Source organism: Trachymyrmex cornetzi, unplaced genomic scaffold (assembly GCF_001594075.2).
Source record: "Trachymyrmex cornetzi isolate Tcor2-1 unplaced genomic scaffold, Tcor1.1 scaffold121, whole genome shotgun sequence".
Taxonomy (NCBI): domain Eukaryota; kingdom Metazoa; phylum Arthropoda; class Insecta; order Hymenoptera; family Formicidae; genus Trachymyrmex; species Trachymyrmex cornetzi.
Genome location: NW_017295773.1, coordinates 1076062 through 1094170, shown reverse-complemented (window position 1 = coordinate 1094170; position 18109 = coordinate 1076062). Strand labels below are relative to the sequence as shown.

The window sequence follows — 18109 nt, the reverse complement described above, 5'->3', positions numbered from 1 at the left end:
TAATCTTTCCTATTGGTTGACGTCACCCGCTCTACCAATAGGAGAGCACAAAACGCCATTAATCCAACCCAGGTTGGTGCAAACCTGGCCGGGCCGAAAACGCTATAAGCGACTGCGATTCGCCCATTTCTTATGGCTTAAGGTTTAAAACCCTATTCTAGATCTGGACTTACGGAACTGCCAACATTTAAGGGAAAAAATAAGCTAAGCTAATCCGTTTCGGAATACCCTAAAAATGGAGTTGTTTGCAAAATGGATGAGGACTATAATATCCACCAATCATCTATTAAGCAGCTGTTTTTAGTACACAGGAGTAAGTTCATCGGGAAGGCTCCGATTGCATACATCGCATGTTGCACACATGACATGCATCGCTAATTGGTCAATTTAAAAATAAAATATTCTCATTGGTAAAGCAGTGAAAAATTACTTGGCACCGGCTGATATGAGTGGTGTGTGCAATCGGGATTGTAAGTAAACGGGACCCTCCTAAGTTCATCATTGGCTAATGGTTGCTAATCACGTAATTGCAATGGCCAAATCAGAACACTTAACACCAGTCGCGCTTCTCTTATAAATTTAGGACTCTAGGACAGTGAAGGTGCCTTTTCACGCTGACGCTCGACGCTCATTTTCAGCGTCAAAACGAATACCAAGCGTCAATTTTGATCACGTGACCTGTTTTGACGCTGAAAATGAGCGTCTAACGTCAGCGTGAAATCGCACCTTGAAGCTTCAAATTTCACTGCCAGCGCTGAAAATCTACAATTTACGTCACGTATACTATATACATTTTCAACACTAGCGGTGAATTTTGGAACACAGCTATATACATATGTTACATTTTACTAATTACTCCCCCTGCATGAAGTACGACAAAAAAGACTGTCGCAAACATCAGTGAGTCGGTTGGTACTGGTTGGTTAACGTTAATTTCTCACAACGATATATAACTGGACGCTGGCCGCAATAGCGTAGTCGGCCTCGGTACTCTCGACGCAATTACGTAATTTCCTTCGAGCTCCGTGCAGTGTAGGAGATCCTCTTCCATCTCGCATTTCCGTCGAGCTATCCAGAGCTATCACTGCTATCAGTTAGGTAACTCGCTCACATGTATCGTGTTCGATCTCGGAGCAAGGTATTCTTCCGAATATTGACGTTTCTGCAAAGACTCCGTTAACAAGAAGGCGGATATTTTCATTGCTTGTGCCGTATGACAAATAATTCTACGATGCAATTAATGTAACACGTATATAAGTAAATCTTGTGAAATGCTAATGCGTATAATTGCGCCGAATTGGCAGATAACTCAAAGATACATTCGTTAAAATTCGATATGATTCGCGGTATCGCCGATTAAATCTTGAGCTGATAACAAGAACTTAATTTTATCCAGTTTTATTATACACTTTTTATCATCGTCAATCTTGCAAATGTTATATAAATCTCCATGTATTTCATTCAATAATAAGATATCTAATTTTACACGTGTGGAATAATTGCCAGTCCTTTGACATTCCATTTTCTGCTATATTTTTATAGTGAGCAATGGCAGGCAGACTGTTTGTGAGTTATTTACGACCTGTTATTCAAATCCAAAGATGTGGACTAATGACAATGGACAAAGTTGGTAATAGGGATGTAGTAGGCTTCGGATACAATGGTGAACCTGCTTACTTGGATAGAGTGGATTTTCCCTATCCTGCGATACGTTGGAAAGAAAACACCCCTGATATCATGGTAAGAGGAAGACAATAGACCTAAAGCTCTCTTGTAGGATCTGTTCTTTGTTACTCCATTAAACTACACTAAAATTTTCTAGCTTGAGTTTTGGCCAAATTTTAAATATGCAAAATGATTCTTAAGTATTTTAAAATGTTAAGGCTCTTCTCTCTTGTTCACTCACCACTACTGTCAGAGTATATCGGAAGTAAAAAAATATACAAATCTATTCTCAATTTATCAATTGAAAAATATTTCTGTGTTCAAACATGGGCATAGTCAAAATTTTGTTTAGGAGGCGGCCAATTTAGAAGTAAATTCAGATTTTTGAATTTGGAGGGAGTGAGGGTAAGTCAAGTGGTATAGATTATTGGATTTTTTTATATTTTATATTATTTTTAATTAATCACTAGCATGTAAATCACAAAATCACACATTTAATTTACTAATTTACTTTATTTTTCTCTTAAAATTGTAAACCATTCTTTGAACTGGAAAAACTTAAATTTATAACACTAGCTTGGATTCTAAGAAAATCTTTCTATAACTTTCACCTCTAATTCTTTTTTATTTTCCAAAATTAATTTCTTGTGAATACTTAAGCATTTTCATTATTTTGGCTTTATAAAATTTAGGAGAGGAAATGGTCGCTTTGCCTCCCTCCCCTTAGCTACCCCCATGCAATTCAACTATAATTTGCAAGAATATTTATATTGTGCGTTTTCTCGTCTCTGATGTCATAATCTGAAATAGTAGTGATGAGTTAATATTAATCTTAAAGGATGATTCCTGATGTTAATTCAAGAAAACTTCACATGGCCATATGTCGCCAAAACGGCTTAATTTCAAAGATACAGGTTGTCAAAATTGAAGGAAAAATTTATTTTTTCCAAAAATTTCGAAAATCACTGATATTATTTTAATGAAACTGTAAATATACATAAAATTTCACAAAATAATTTGAAGTTTTTAAAATTTTCGAAAAAAAAAAACGAAATTTAAAAAAATGTTTTTCATTTCACAATTTTGACATCCTATATTTTTAAAAACTAAGCAGTTTCAGACATATGGTCATGCAATATTTTCGCCTTGAATTAATGTGAAGAATCATCTTTTAAAATCTTTCAGAATACTCGAAGACTACTCCGTAAATTTATTTTATTTTAAATACAAATGTATATATACAAGTTCAGCCACAAAGCATAGACCTATCAATCATTAATAGGTGGCAATTGTCAAATTATACCATGCTTTTTTGTCAGGCACTGAGAGAAAAGGAGAAGGGAGACTGGAAGAAGCTATCAATTGAGGAGAAAAAGATATTGTATCGTGCCAGTTTCCGCCAAACATTTAGCGAGATGGATGCACCGACGGGAGAATGGAAAGGCATCTTGGGAATGTCCTTACTAATAACGAGCGCTGGCATATGGCTGTATTTGTATTTTAAGGCATTCGGTATGTTTCTGTGTTCCAATGTGATTCGAATTGCGCCATCGAGAAATCGCTGCTTTAATGCAACATTACCTCTTCTTCCAGCTTATCCGCCTTTGCCTGAAACATTTTCGCTGGAGAGACGGTTGGCGCAATTGGATCGCATGAAGAAACTCGACATGAATCCGATCGACGGTCTCTGCGCTCGAAAATAAATTAATTAAATTTACCCTTCTACTACTTACTTAGTCATCATGTACAGTATCTCGTTCTCTGAGCGCTTGTATATGAATATATATATGTATTATATATTTTATGTACAAGTGGCGAAATTTTAATAAATCTCGTATGGTTACATTAGAGCGCTATCGATATATTAAAAGTACGATGCTATCAATTTATAGTCTTTATAATATATTAAATTAAATTATATGTGAGATATAAGTAGATATATAAATTAGTGCATGTTAAATTATTAAGAATTAAATGCAAAAATCGCTCAAATGTAAAACTTGATTGAAGAAAAAGGTAAGTAAGATTTATTTCATTTCTGTACATTTTTCACATATCTCGGATTAAACATTGTGTACAAACTTACGAGTAGACAATTGTTAAGTACAAATCGCTGCCGGCTCGACGACTGCTAAATCCATAACGATTTAGTATTCGCATAATCGCTATCTCACTTTCCTTTCTCCTCGCGAAAGCTTTTCTTTTTATTAAAAAAAGAAGACATTACCAAAGCACGGGTAACTGTACTGTTGCCTGTACTTTTGAAAATTCGCAGTTACACAGTTACGAACTTTTAGTAATGTATGTATGCCAGTTAAATATTTTTTTTACAATCTGTAACGGCTGTGAAACGACAGTACAGTTCTGCAAAGATAAAATGGCATCACTGATCGCGTTACATTCGTTACACATTATTGCTTATTTAAAAATATACTCACACAAATATAAATATACATGACTATCAAAATTTTTGGAAAATACAGAGTATTATATTGCTATCGAGAGAAGTTTACAAACGGTCTTAAATGATGGCTATATACGAGGTAAAATCGCTTCCCTTGATTAAAAATATACAAACGAGAAATAATTTAAGATCAGATATCGGCATCATTCATATTTATTAAACTTTTCATCTTTTTTTTTGCGTTTTTTTTACAGACGGTCCGGGAAATTCGATAAATATGAGTGATTACGAAGTTTCGTTATCAAACCTTCAATGATTACGAAATTCTGATATTTATAAAAAAACACTTGTAATTTGTTGAGGATCACTAAGATATAATTTACTAAGATATAGTTTACAGTTTTTAAAAATGTAGTATGGCTTTATATAATGCTTTACAATAACATTTAAATTATTTATTTATATATATGTATATATATCTTTAAGCAATTGACAATTTAATTATTAAATTCAATCACAGCTTACAATATTACATATGAAAGAGCTTTTAAGTTAAATAATAATTAATATACACGGAATATTGGGTGTTATATATAATTTAAAAAGATATCAAAGCTCTAAACATCCTCAATTTACGTGGCTAAATTAAACATGTTACAAGGATAAATCTTTACATCGCACATTAAAAGTCGTTGAACACAAAAATGCAGTAGCACCAGAAAGAATTTTGATCTAATGTCATTGAAGAGATTTGCTTGCGGTAAACACTTCTGTCTTATTAATTATTGCGTCAACGGAATGTAATGTTTGATAGTGAACTATGTCTACCACGATCGAAGAACGTAACAAACGGAGCTTTTTAAGTAATGTCAAGGCCTTTTCGCGTATTGTCATATACACAAGTTTCATCAAATGCAATGTAAGATTCATAAATATCAGATTCTTCGTTTTTTTCCCTTTGTATAATACAAACGTATTTTTTTATTTTATAATTATCTGATATAAAAATAATACATCATTGTTCAGAGGATACTAAGGATTATGAGCTAACATTAAGACTGGTGTCTCTGTACAAAAGAAAATAGATAAAGCTAATTTGCAAAAAATATTGTTGCTACGAAATAGACTGCAAAGATTCGAAGCGTTGTCATCACTTTGTCTCGATAATAAGCTACTTTTTAAAAAATATTGTTATTCAAAATTTTTTTTCACCATCGTATTATTCGCGCGTAAATCTGAAATTTTATTAAAATCTGAAAAACATACCAAAATCTTTCAACAACGATATATTTATGCTTTGTAGAGAAAAAAAAACCAAAAAATGATATACTTTTAAATAGATATGGCTTCATCCACGAATTTTTATGATAAAATCACTATAATAAACACTATTTTAGATATTTATAAGTTAAAAAAATTTAGTAGGTAACTCTTAGACTTACTTCTTTATGTTTGATGAGATGTATATTACAATATGTACAATAAATAAGTGCCAATATCACCAATTTGCTGTCACCCCCTTTTTATAAGAATATAGTTTCATATAGAAAACTAAGTTTTTAGTTGTCAATATCGGCGTGTTTCATAGTTTTATGTGTTGAGAAAAACGTATATAACTTATTATCGTCTGTATACTATATTCGTACTTTAAATGTATTACAATATGCTACTTATCATGGCTGTGAACACAATTACTATTCGACGATGGTAATGATAAATTTTGCAAATTTTTTTTTTATAGATAACGATAATAAAGTGTTATTACACCGGGTACCGTTTGTAATCTGTGCAACGAAAGTGAAATATAAATAGATCTTATCTCAAATTTCCATTAGGAATTCTGTACGTCTTTAATGTATAACCTTTTGCGTACAGAGCAAAATATATAGTTCTGGCAAATGGGGAGGAAAAAAGAAATGTATATATATGTATATATGTATAGCTACTGCTTGGGCATTCTTGTTCTGCGCAAGAATCGTTAAATTTCCAAACTGTTGGTTCTTTCAGAACCGTAAACGTTGTGCCCTTCTGTACATTGAACTTAAACTGAAAGCGAAGAGAAGTCGCGTAGGATGATTCAGTTATTACGATAACCAACCATTCGCTGTCTTTCTATCACACAGTTATGATATTGAGCTCGCTACTTAAGTGACGGAAGTAATATCTGAAATTATTGTGTACGTTTCATCACCGTACACAATCTCCGGTTCCACGTTGCATTGTGCATTGTTTTTTCCTCTTTATCGAATGTGGCCTAGAGCTTGGACTGTGACTAGTATTGTTATTATTATTATTGTTGTTTCCATTACTGTGGAGTGCGTGCTTGGCTTTATTCTGACCGACTATATTGTTGTTGATGCGATGATAATTGCTTTTGAAACTCTGTTGGTGATTGGCTGCAACAAAGAAACATCAACAAAAAAATAGCACGCGTCAAATGCGAAAGATATCATCGAATGTTATGTGTACGTGTAATCGAAATCTGTTGCAACAACTTGATAATATGCACAAGTAACAAACAAAATCAATTAATTGTCATACCATGAATGGTTGCTTTGAATGCTTTTCTTCCAGAATAATTGTGGATTTGATGACTATTATAAAAGTGTCTATCTTTGTTTTTGTCGTTTTCGCTCTTCCCACCAGTGTTCGGAGAATTGCCACGACTACACTCAGAGTCCTTAGAAAAACATGTAAATAAATTCAGAATTAAAATAGCGATCCTGTATATTATTATACAGCAATATATCATGGGATGGAGGCTTCGAACTCTTTTCAATATATTATAGAATGTGAAATAAAAACAAATAAATGAAAATATTATATATACAAAAGAAATTAATGTGCATAAAATAATAATGATAACAAAGACATTTTTCTAATACGTTTATCATGTACCGTATCACTAGCGGGAGCTGAAAGAGTGGATGCATCAGAACCAGTTGAGCTTGACAGAGAGTCTCCTTCGCTTACGGGTAAGAGGAATGTTTCTTTGATCCACCTACGATAGTATATTACTTCATCGGTCACACGGATTATTCTTCCCAGTATGCTGCGTATAATAAAAGTATTGTTTATTATAATTTACATGTTGTACAGGATAAAATGGAAAGAAGAAACAAATGATGAAGATCTCACCTTACTTTACTGGCGTCATTGATTAAGATATTTGAGGGATTGGCCGCTTGAGAGAGAATACAATAGGCCCAATTAAATGCACTCTTTACATACAAAGCACCGTAACTACTACGGCCGATATCGTTCCCAGGTGTGAGCGGGTCTTCTATGCATAATAGAGATGGTCGATGACCATCTATCATGTCTCGTTGAATCTATTAATGAACATGTATAATTAGTATCAAAAATACTGACTGATATAGAGCCTCTATAATGTAACACAAATATAAATTAGACCTCTTCTTTCGATATATATTGACCACCATCCTTTATGCGAATGCCAGTCTTAACATAATTGAACTTTCTCCCATACAGCTCCAGAAATTCAATCAATAACACTCCCAGATTGGTATTTGGACAATGAATATCCTTTCTCGGATGTAACTGTAATCAATCCAAATCTTGATTCGGCAACGGCAATTGATTTCACGAAAAAGTTGTGACAATAATAAATATGATTTCAGTAGACATGTTAGCAACAACAATTGTACTCACTTGTAAAAAACTGATAGTCATGAGTATTAAACTGTATGAAGATATACCGCCAGTGAACACTTCGTTAAGATCTCTTTGTAGTAGAAATTGCTTTAACACCATAACTAGCTTCTCCAGAACCGGATATTGCCTCTTATAGGAATTTATCAACTCTGCAGACTTGACGCCGTTATTCATGTTGAAACTAATGTCCACCTTAATTTCACTTTCCTTATCGGTCAGTTTGACGATCGGTACGCTGGCCTTATCCAACACTTTAATAGAAGATGGCTCAGCGATATTTCGATCTAGTAAAGCACGTTCCAAAGTACGCAATGGAAGATTTGTCCACATCCCTATTACTACCAAATCTATATCACTGTAACAACAAGAAAATCTCTATACATACATTTGAGAGTACTTGGCACGAGTCTTTGGTAAACAAATATTCCTCTCAGACTAGATTATTCCATCTTTCGTTAAAACTCACTTATTTATTCATTAGATAAATTATTACTTGGCTTATCCAAAAGTGGAACAATCGGCCCTCAGATTTGTTTACAAATGCGTAAAGATACCTACCTTGTAGGCAAATATAAACCAGTGCGAAAGCTACCAAATACTTCGACTTTAGAGTCTGGCCAGAGATCATAAATTACATTTTCTATCCTTTTTACAACTCTCAATCTTAATACATGCTCTTCGTGCGAGGGACACATGTATGAAAAAAAATCTTCTATTTCCTCGTGTAATCTAAACAGAAATATAAACCTGTTCAATGCCCAGTATCAACATCTTTAAAATGATGTAGAAATAAAATATGCAAATATAAAACAATTCCTGATAAATACAATCACAAAAAACTTAAGAAATAGAATTTTCATCTGAATTTGAGACATCTTTGTGAAAGATACTCAGCATGCCTTGTCCTTGAGTTTACAATGTATCTCTTGGATAGATACATGAGATATGTTTACAATTTCTTATGCCAGCCAACAATACTTGACAACAAAAATTTTTTTGCAGCTGTTTACAAGTTTTATTTGTAAACCTATGTAGAAAGAGAGAGAGAGAGAGAGAGAGAGAGCGAGCGAGAGAGAGAGAGAGAGAGAGAGAGAGAGAGTGTGTGTATGTGTGTATAAAATGTCATGTACAGGAAGACTCTCCTCTTTCTCCGAAATAACAAATTTAAATCCCAAAAGATTGCTATTACCCCCAGCTATTACTCTTCCTTCGACATCCTGCCAAGTCCTCAATATCACCTGGAGGCATTTGTAGGCATTACTTTGTTCAAGCTGGCGGCCAACATAACCTAACAGACAGCCATATGGACCATGTGACGCAATCCCTCCCACCTCCGTGTCGATGATGTGGAGCCAGATATACTCACCCGATTGTCCCCATGGAGTAATGCTTGTTGGTCACACGCCACGGACAGCCACCGTACTCGCCCACAAGGGCGTCGTAATTGTAGTTCATGCCGTAGGTGCTCGCCCGATTTTCGCCTTTCCTGCGGGACGGGTTGTAATAATAGTTGCAGGCGTTGTGGGGCACGCGGTGCTCGCCATTGCCATTGCCAGTGGCACTGCTGTGAACGACGGCGGACGTAGGCCGGCCGTTACTACCGTTGCTACTGTTGCCGGCATTGCCGCCGTTGCCGTTGCCGCTGCCGCTGCCGTTGTTACCAGCGCCGAAGCCGGCACCGGCACCGGTACCGGCACCGACAGCATTGCCGGTGCCGATGCTGTTGGATGACTGCGTGGTGCCGGCCGCAGTCGTCGCCATCGCCGTCGCTGCCGCCGGGCTCGTGTCCAGCGCGAGAAAGTCCTGCTGCAGCCGTACGCCCATCGCATTACTCGTATTTGCGTCGTTACGCAGGGTCAGAACGTCAAGACCCTTCTCGGCCTCCCAAATGTGTAACCAAAGATCCTTGGCAGGGCCGTACTGCTCCGGTTGGTACCAACCGATGGTCGGATCCATTAAATTGGCGACGTTGGACGGGGGGACTCTCTTTGGTCTCCTCCGTGCGTTCGTATGTGTTTGTACAAGTGTGAGTGTGTATATGTATGTGTGTGTATATATGTGTGTGTGTGTGTGTGTGTGTGTGTTTGTGTAAGTGTGTGCGTGCTCGCGCGCGCGCGTTCCGACGCCGTGCGTGCGTGCGTGCGTACGTCGTATGTGCCGTGCTGTGCGTATGAGCGGTCGTGACGAGCGGGTGGGCGGGCGAGCGGACGGACGTACGGACGTACGTACGTACGGACGGACGGACAGACGGACGGACAGTCGTGCGAGCGGGCGAGCGAGCGGGCGAGCGAACGGACGAGCGAGCGAGCGGGCGGGCGGACAGACGGACGGACGCACCACGTCGCGTGTCACTCCCTCTCTCGCTCTCGCGCGCGCGCGCGCGCGCGTTGTCCGGCCTCCTCCCTCGTGTCACAGTAGTCTATCCGGGGCTCTCGGCACTTGTCGCGATATCGTTCACCGTGATATCCGCTTTTCGCAGACGGTCGGGTCGGTCGGCAAGTTGATCGGCGGACTTGGCGGGCAATCTTTCGATCAGTCAATCGTAACCTGCCAAGGATATCAAACTAAACGAGATTTTCATACACGCACCACGACTCCACGACCGCGGAGTACGACGGAACCGAGCGTAAATGCACCACGACTCCACGACCGCGGAGCACGACGGAACCGAGCGTAAACCCGAGATTCGCCGACGGCGCCCGATTACCGCGCCGATTAAAGGGGTGATTCTCGTGATATATATCGCGGTATTCGCACCGTTCTAGCCGGACGGCGGACGGGACGGACCCGGGACCGCGCTCCGAGCTCCGATTGCTCCGATTCGCGCAACCGTTCCGTGCAAACGCGCCCATCGCGGTATTTGCACTCCGCGGAGTGCTTTTTTTCACGAGAGTTCACATTCTTTCCAATTCTTTCGCGAGAACCCGCTGAAGGATGCTCGATAAATATTTCAACGTAATACAGAAATTATGAATTATAAATTATTCTGAATCTCATATGTAAAAGTAATACGATACATTTTTTGTAGTGACGATTTATCGCTTAGATCATAAATAAGTTTTTTCAAAATAAAAACTATAATATTTTGTAATTTGTACTCCAATACAAATGTATGGAAATGTATTTATAAAATAAATGATCAAAATTTTTTTCAACTTTTCAATACTTTATGTATTCAAGATTATTTATGTAAAGTGATACATATTGCGATGCAAACATTAATCCAATGAATAAACAAAAAATATATATTCATTTGTTTTAAATCTTTGTAATTAATTTATTTGTTCTAAATCTTTGTAATTAATTGGTGAATCGCAATAAATAAACTTTGCATGAGTCATTTTAAATACTAAAGTTTTTATACAAAAACATTGAGATTTTTATTATTATTTAAAAAATTGTAGTTTATAGTAATAAAAATAATGACTAAAAGTAAATAAATTATAAAAAGATGTTCATGTGAAAACAGAATGTTATAAACACAATTTTCATATAGTTTGTTTAAAGTATAAATATTAATATATGTGTTATTATAAATGTTTATTAAACATCCTGATTAGGAACTAAGAATATTATATATCATATTTTATTTCTTAATAATATTTTAATTCTCGATGAGAATTTTGACAGCAAGCTGGTGTCGCTTCTCTTACTCTTATGTGCGCTTCTCTCTCTCTTTCTCTCTCTCTCACATCCAGTTTCACAACAACATGGCAGAGCCAATCGCGGATCGAGTCGGCATTGGCCGATCTCTTTTAGGATCTCTATGTGTCGTACGACGCTCTGCAACCAATCAGAAAATAGGATTGTGAGTGAATCCAGCATGTGTCTCTTGTTGGAAAGCTTCCAAAGAAACCTGACATTTACTACGTTTACACGGCACTCTTTACGCCGAAGTTATAACATCGATGTTGTGAAACTGGCCAATCATAGTTATTCCTCTGAAGAATGGAATGACTGTGATTGGGCAGTTATATAACATGTTATAACTTCGGCGTAAAGCGTGCCGTGTAAACGTAGTAATTGATGTCCAAGTTTCTGATTGGCAGTCTAAAGGTGCAGTCCAACGACATATATGTATACATAGACCAAACATTCTGAGTCCGGAATCAGATCAGACTACGCATTGAAGAATGGTCGCGTTCAGCAGACTCAACTGAGTGGAACAGATCCGTGAGCACTCGTTGCTATTGGTGTATTCTTCTAGATCATCCAATAGCAGCGAGCGCTCACGGATCCGCTCCACAACAGTTGAAATCTGCTGAACGCGATCAATAAGATTGAAGATTGAAGTTTGACCAATCAGAACAAAAGGAACCAAAATTTCTTTGTCCTCTCATTGGTGAAATTTCAATCTTTAATCTTTAATCTTAATATTCAATGCATAGTCTGATTCCGGCCTTTAACTTATTGCACTGTGTGTACTAGTTCAGAAAGTGTAGCAATAAAAAACAGACCGCATAGATGTCCTAACCTCAATAGTTGTCAATTTTAATACTTAATATTTTAGTTCACGGAGCAGAGCGACACTTTTTTTTGCCAGATTCTTTCGTTTCGCAAAAACGCGTCCAATGAATGTAATTTCATCAAAATCGAAGTGGAGGGGAGTGTTCTAAACAATTACCGAGCATATTATGTATTTACATACCTACATGAATAAACAAACGGGGCGAATTACGCGTTCTGGTACGAAAAGTGATCTCTTCTCGTCGATCCTTTGTCATAATGTTAAAGCTGAACAAATTTGTGGCTAAGATTATTCGTGGCTTCGTGCAATGTGCATGTGTGACATATTGCGTGTACGAGTATGTGGGCGATATTGTCGTGGTAAGGATGTGATTACGCATTTTTTCGTATTTGTCATTATCAGATCTGATGCCTTTTATTTTGACAATATAATTATTGCTGATGTAATTACAGTGCAGTGGTCCATCCATGGAGCCCACTTTGTACACTAATGACGTCTTGCTTCTGGAACGAATATCAGTTAGATTGCAAAGGCTTAAGAAGGGGGACATTGTCATTTCCAAATGTCCCAATAATCCGGAGCAGAATATATGCAAGCGAATCATAGGCCTGTCTGGCGACAAAATAAGGAATGGCTTCATCATAACTACGGTAAATTTTAAATTATCGAGACACGTTTTGATAATGTTTTTAGTCCCTGGAGAATTACTTTGCATACAGTTTGTTCCTTTGGTTAATAGTTCTGCATGAATTATAGAGAAAAACACATTGATAAATGTACTGATAAATTATTTTCTTACAGATACCTTATGGACACGTTTGGCTGGAAGGTGACAATAGAAATAATTCTACAGATTCACGAGTATATGGACCAGTACCTCATGGATTGTTACGTGGACGAGCTTTATGTAAAATACTTCCTTTGAGAGATATAACTATGTTTACAACCAAATATGCAACTTAAATTATTTTTTATATATAAGATATTTGTATTAATTGAGGATTGCAAGAATATTCACTAAGTTATATTTTATTTAGACTAGATTTAAGAAAATAAAAAATTCCTGGTGTATTATATGCAATTAGTAGCATAAAAGCATCGTTAGCAGATTTTTGGAAAAAAAAACAGTATTATATATATAAAAAATATAAAAGTTATACTTTTTTTATTATTTTATATCTCTACGCTGTATTCTAAATGTTTTAAACTTATATATTATATATTTTTTTTATAAAACAAAATAGAGGAAAACTTTAATTGTTGAAATTGACTGTTCCTTAAAAGACTCATGATGCAGACGGAGAGTTAAATGATTATCTGTCAAATTCTGCATGCTTTGCACGATTGTAGCAAATAAACTGATCATATTATCATCAGTGAAAATAAATGAAACTTACAAAAATAGTGCGCGGAAAGATATAGCGTAATAAAATAAAATATTTTTTATCACTCTGTATAGCATATCACATTACAAGGTTGCTTGAAAGTCGATGAACAAGATTATCTCGACGTAAGCAGCGTTTGCTTGTGAAACAGTTAGTATACTCCAGGACGTCGTAGTGACTACTTCGTTTCTGCAATGTAAGTGCTAATTCTTTTACATTCAATTGCATTTTGAATTAATAATGTTGATAGCATAAATATATAGTTACAGTTGCTCCTCGATTGCTGATCGATCTCGAAATATCGATTTACGTACCGTTTTCACTTTTGATAAGTCTCAAATATATCTATTACGTTACAAGTAACCTGTTTGCATATATCGGTCCGTATTCAGAACGCGCTTTTATCGATAAAGGCGCGTTTTTATCGATAAAGGCACGCTTTTATCTTTGAAATTCTATAACATGCGTAACGTAAAGTATAGTATGTTAGCGCGCTAACATCGTTGTAAACGCGTTCTGAATACGGGCCATAATGTCCTTTAAATATTGGCACATCGGACGCAGCCATTTTGTTCAACACGTTTTGGAATTGGTTGTGTTTCAACGTATTTTTTTATAGTGGTTTCGAATGCAGTGGATTTGAACCCGACCCAAATTTGGTTAACCCGTGTTTGATTTGAAAATATCATGACCTCGTTCAATTAGAAATCAAAATAAAGCATAAAACGGTTGCACAATAGGGCTGCGTTCAGAATTATCATCTGGGTGCACCTAGATATTCTTTTATCCTTGTTTAACATTCGTGAACAACAAGGATAAAACGACATTTGGATGCCTCTGGGCAACGATTCTGAGCGCAGCTTAGTTGAGTTTGCTGAACGCACCCATATTCATGTATGAACAATTTTTTTCCGAGATATTTAATTATTTATCCTTGTTTTATAATTAATAAGTAGATTTATTCACTATAGGCAGAGAAAGAAGACCTTTCGGATAAGGGCGCTAATTTTCTAAATATCGCGGTCCAGCTGCTTGCAGCTCAAAAGAGTATTTCATAAATAAAGATCTGCTATTGTGTAAATATTAGGTTTTTGCATGCTTAATATAACACAATAATAAAAAAAAATAAAATAACGAAATTACATGGCGTCTAAAATTAATATTTTTGAACTATTATTTTTAAATTATATTAGATGTACATATATAGACATCTAATAGACGTCTATTTGATTTCGCGTTTCTCCCTGGATATACATCAAAATAATGATTATTATTAAGTACACGTACATCATGTATATATATTACACGCATCGCCGAAATTAAAATAAAATTCAATAGAAAGTTACTATAATTAGTATCCGTATCAAGCGCACGCTATAAACTAGATCAATTAAACTGATAGAGCTTCTTCTTTTTCGAAAAATTTAGATGGTGACTTTACGATGGGGCATCGCTAGCGCAGGAAAGATTTCGCATGATTTTGTGACGGCACTGGAATCTTTACCAGCTGATGAGCATGATGTCATCGCCGTTGCAGCGCGACAATTGTCACGTGCGAAGGATTTTGCAAAGTTGCACGAAATTAAGACGGTTTACGATGATTATGAGAAATTAGGATTGAACAAGGATATCGGTACATGATAATTGTGAATTGTATTAATAATTTTGCAATCATAATAAAATTTCACTGTAATATCCTAATGAAAAAAGTTTTATAATATAACATTTTTAAGAATTTTTCATAATTTAAATTTATATTTTTTGAAAAATATCCTAAATTTTTTCGGATTTTATAAATTTTAATTGAAAATTATAGAAATCTTAAGATATTTTTGAATTCTAGTAAAAAGAATTCTCATGTTTTTTATAATATTAAAAAAAATTTTTCTATATTTTAAATTTATGAAGATTATTGAAAAAAAAACTTTATAAACTTAGACTTATAATTATATATAAATTTTAGAAAATATATGTAGATTCAACTTTCTTATCATTTTTGAAAAATACAAATTTGTTGAAGAATCAGAATTTAAGTTTTCTAAAATTATAAAATTATACAGAAATTTTTGAAAAATTATTTGAAGAATTTAAAAAAAAAATTTTCATTAGGGTATATATGTGTGTGTGTGTGTGTGTGTATATATATATATATATATATTTTTTTTATTATGGTATATATGTGTGTGTGTGTGTGTGTGTATATATATATATATATATGTATATATATCAAAGAAGTAAGGTTCAAAAATAGTATATCTCTATAGAAATTGTTTTCAATTAAATTTTATATACTTGTATTTGTTATATTTCGTGTATATGTTTCAAGACATCGTATATATCGGAGCGATTCACCCTCAACACTTCGACATTGCGATGCTTATGCTGAAGCATGGCAAGCATGTCCTGTGCGAAAAGCCATTGACGATGAACCTAAAGCAGACCACTGAATTGATTAATTACGCGAAGAGCAAAAATTTGTTCCTAATGGAAGCCGTGTGGAGCCGCTGTTTTCCCGTGTATGATGTTATTAGAAAGGAAATCGCGTCTGGTAACATAGGCGATATTCATCAAGTGATCGTTTCCTTCGGTTTTCCAATGCCTGATGTGGATCGGATAACGTAATGTTTATTAATTGTTTTAGCGTCTAAAAGAGGCAAGGCAATTAATTAATTAATCAATCAATTTACAGTTTGAAAGAGTTAGGCGGCGGAACAATTCTTGATCTTGGCATTTACTGTTTACAATTTGTCTGCTTGGCATATGATAACGAAATGCCGGAGAGTATTAAGGCGGTTGGAATTCTTAATGAGAATGGCGTCGATATGTTCATGTCGGCTACTTTGACCTATAAAGGGAACCGCACCGCAACAATCACGACAAACGCGCTGATTGAACTACCGAATGAGGCGTACATTTGCGGTACCAAGGGTATGATAAAAGTGCCTGATTTTTGGTGTCCGACGAAGGTGGAATTGCCGAGCGGCACTGTACGGGCGTCGCTACCGAAATTAAAACACGAGATTAACTTCATAAATTCCGCCGGGCTTTCCTATGAAGCTGCCGAAGCTCGTAACTGCATTTTGAAAGGTAAAACTGTTAGTGTTCTAATCCACCGGGAGTCTCTTATCTTTTATGAGTTACTTTAATAATCTCGAGAGGCAAATTGTGAAAATATTGCACAATTATGGCATCTTGAATTAACGATAATTTTGCAATAATTACGCTAAGATGATTCGCCATAACGCAACAGCATTGTCAGAAATTAAATGATGCATGTCAAAATTAATTAAGCAAACAGTTATTAATATTTTAGAAAAGGACAAGTTTCTGCATTTGTTTTTGTTAGTATATCCGTATAATTACAGATTACAAAATTTATGCATCATTTTGTCATATAATTTAACAAACGCTGTCCTATTGGGAAATGTTTTTATAGTAATAATAAAATTGATTTTTTTTTGTATACACACAAAATCGATAATTATAATATTGAATATTTTATATTTAATTATTACGTTTAATTTCCCAGGTTTGATAGAAAGTCCAAACGTTTCGCACGACACATCTTTATTGCTAGCGAAGCTGGAGGATGAGTTGCGTAGACAATTGGGCGTTGTGTATCCTCAAGATTGAAAAACTATATATATATTTAAAAAATAAGATATATATTCAATTTATATTATAATGTCACACATGTATAAATTCAGAGAAAAGATTTTTTCTGAATACATCTATAGCTACAAGTTGTAATAAAAAAGTCTTTCTCTAAATTCTTATTTTTTAAAATATATCATTAGAAAAAACAATTAATAGAGAAAAAACAATTGAGAACAACAGAATTTCTAACAGTTTGTCGTTTTCTATCGTTGATCTCACGAACGTACAGTCAAAAGCAATGAGGTTGCGACACTTTTTTTCGATGCATTTTGGAATGCAACTTACTCATCGAGCAATTGGTTCTTATTTGTGGATTTATGAATAAGAATCAATCGCTTGGTGAGTAAGTTGCATTTCGAAACTCGTCGAAAAAAAAATGTCGCAACCTCATTGCTTCTGACGTACATATATACATCACTCTCGACTTGTGTGTGTGTGTGTGTTGTGTGTGTGTGTGTGTGTGTGTGTGTGTGTGTGTGTGTGTGTGTGTGTGTGTGTGAGATATGATTAATACCTGAATTATTCTCAATTTGAAATAGAATTTTCAAATAAACAAAAACGGACCTTCACTACTCCCGCCGATTATAATCCCTAACAACAACAACCTAACACAATTCATCGGCGCTATATTGGTCCAACATATCCCCAATGTATGCCAATATTTAACCAACTTTTTGCTAATGAATTGTGCTGCTAGGCATCGACCTCTTTCCAAAAAAAAATCCCAAAAATAATTAATAAAATAATTAAAGTTGGAACAAATTGGCTGCGATTTAATGACATAAGTTTTCCGACTGCTTCTATGAAATAATTTAAATAATAATTAAATTAATATTTAAAAAATTTTTTTGTGTA

General features: G+C 35.3%; 4 protein-coding genes across 6 annotated transcripts; 3 read left to right on the top strand and 1 right to left on the bottom strand.

Annotated features, from left to right (window-relative positions):
• Positions 1-856: 856 nt before the first annotated feature.
• Positions 857-3448, top strand: LOC108767323 (cytochrome c oxidase subunit 4 isoform 1, mitochondrial). Of its 3 annotated transcripts, none has more exons than XM_018517124.1 (4): positions 857-1138; positions 1543-1740; positions 2985-3173; positions 3255-3448. In XM_018517124.1, exons 2-4 carry the CDS (start codon positions 1549-1551, stop codon positions 3366-3368), a joined length of 495 nt encoding a protein of 164 aa, XP_018372626.1. In that variant the 5' UTR covers positions 857-1138; positions 1543-1548; the 3' UTR covers positions 3369-3448. The 3 variants fall into 3 exon arrangements, with proteins under 3 accessions (XP_018372626.1, XP_018372635.1, XP_018372617.1); XM_018517133.1 differs by having other exon boundaries at positions 858-1098; positions 2985-3177; positions 3259-3448; XM_018517115.1 differs by having other exon boundaries at positions 859-1138; positions 2985-3177; positions 3259-3447.
• Positions 3449-5427: 1979 nt separating this feature from the next.
• On the bottom strand, positions 5428-9798 carry LOC108768092 (non-canonical poly(A) RNA polymerase PAPD5). Its single transcript, XM_018518374.1, has 8 exons — positions 9111-9798; positions 8303-8473; positions 7742-8099; positions 7484-7630; positions 7208-7401; positions 6968-7121; positions 6611-6749; positions 5428-6465 (listed from the first exon to the last, which is right to left on the bottom strand). Exons 1-8 carry the CDS (start codon positions 9698-9700, stop codon positions 6257-6259), a joined length of 1962 nt encoding a protein of 653 aa, XP_018373876.1. The 5' UTR covers positions 9701-9798; the 3' UTR covers positions 5428-6256.
• Positions 9799-12260: 2462 nt separating this feature from the next.
• On the top strand, positions 12261-13206 carry LOC108767494 (mitochondrial inner membrane protease subunit 1). Its single transcript, XM_018517410.1, has 3 exons — positions 12261-12571; positions 12665-12862; positions 13014-13206. The coding sequence occupies exons 1-3, from the start codon at positions 12470-12472 to the stop codon at positions 13173-13175; spliced, it is 462 nt and encodes a 153-aa protein (XP_018372912.1). The 5' UTR covers positions 12261-12469; the 3' UTR covers positions 13176-13206.
• Positions 13207-13742: 536 nt separating this feature from the next.
• Positions 13743-17298, top strand: LOC108767343 (trans-1,2-dihydrobenzene-1,2-diol dehydrogenase). Its single transcript, XM_018517159.1, has 5 exons — positions 13743-13793; positions 15026-15230; positions 15924-16215; positions 16287-16684; positions 17127-17298. The coding sequence occupies exons 2-5, from the start codon at positions 15026-15028 to the stop codon at positions 17228-17230; spliced, it is 999 nt and encodes a 332-aa protein (XP_018372661.1). The 5' UTR covers positions 13743-13793; the 3' UTR covers positions 17231-17298.
• Positions 17299-18109: the final 811 nt, after the last annotated feature.

Coding starts and splice junctions, on each gene's coding strand:
- LOC108767323 (XM_018517124.1), top strand. CDS start 1,549: ATGGCAGGCAGACTGTTTGTGAGTTATTTACGACCTGTTATTCAAATC. Junction 1,741..2,984: donor AAAACACCCCTGATATCATG/GTAAGAGGAAGA, acceptor CTTTTTTGTCAG/GCACTGAGAGAAAAGGAGAA. Junction 3,174..3,254: donor TGTATTTGTATTTTAAGGCA/TTCGGTATGTTT, acceptor TTACCTCTTCTT/CCAGCTTATCCGCCTTTGCC.
- LOC108768092 (XM_018518374.1), bottom strand. CDS start 9,700: ATGGATCCGACCATCGGTTGGTACCAACCGGAGCAGTACGGCCCTGCC. Junction 8,100..8,302: donor GGTTTATATTTGCCTACAAG/GTAGGTATCTTT, acceptor TTGTTGTTACAG/TGATATAGATTTGGTAGTAA. Junction 7,402..7,483: donor AATATATATCGAAAGAAGAG/GTCTAATTTATA, acceptor GTTCATTAATAG/ATTCAACGAGACATGATAGA.
- LOC108767494 (XM_018517410.1), top strand. CDS start 12,470: ATGTTAAAGCTGAACAAATTTGTGGCTAAGATTATTCGTGGCTTCGTG. Junction 12,572..12,664: donor ATGTGGGCGATATTGTCGTG/GTAAGGATGTGA, acceptor ATGTAATTACAG/TGCAGTGGTCCATCCATGGA. Junction 12,863..13,013: donor ATGGCTTCATCATAACTACG/GTAAATTTTAAA, acceptor ATTTTCTTACAG/ATACCTTATGGACACGTTTG.
- LOC108767343 (XM_018517159.1), top strand. CDS start 15,026: ATGGTGACTTTACGATGGGGCATCGCTAGCGCAGGAAAGATTTCGCAT. Junction 15,231..15,923: donor AGGATTGAACAAGGATATCG/GTACATGATAAT, acceptor ATATGTTTCAAG/ACATCGTATATATCGGAGCG. Junction 16,216..16,286: donor CCTGATGTGGATCGGATAAC/GTAATGTTTATT, acceptor ATCAATTTACAG/TTTGAAAGAGTTAGGCGGCG.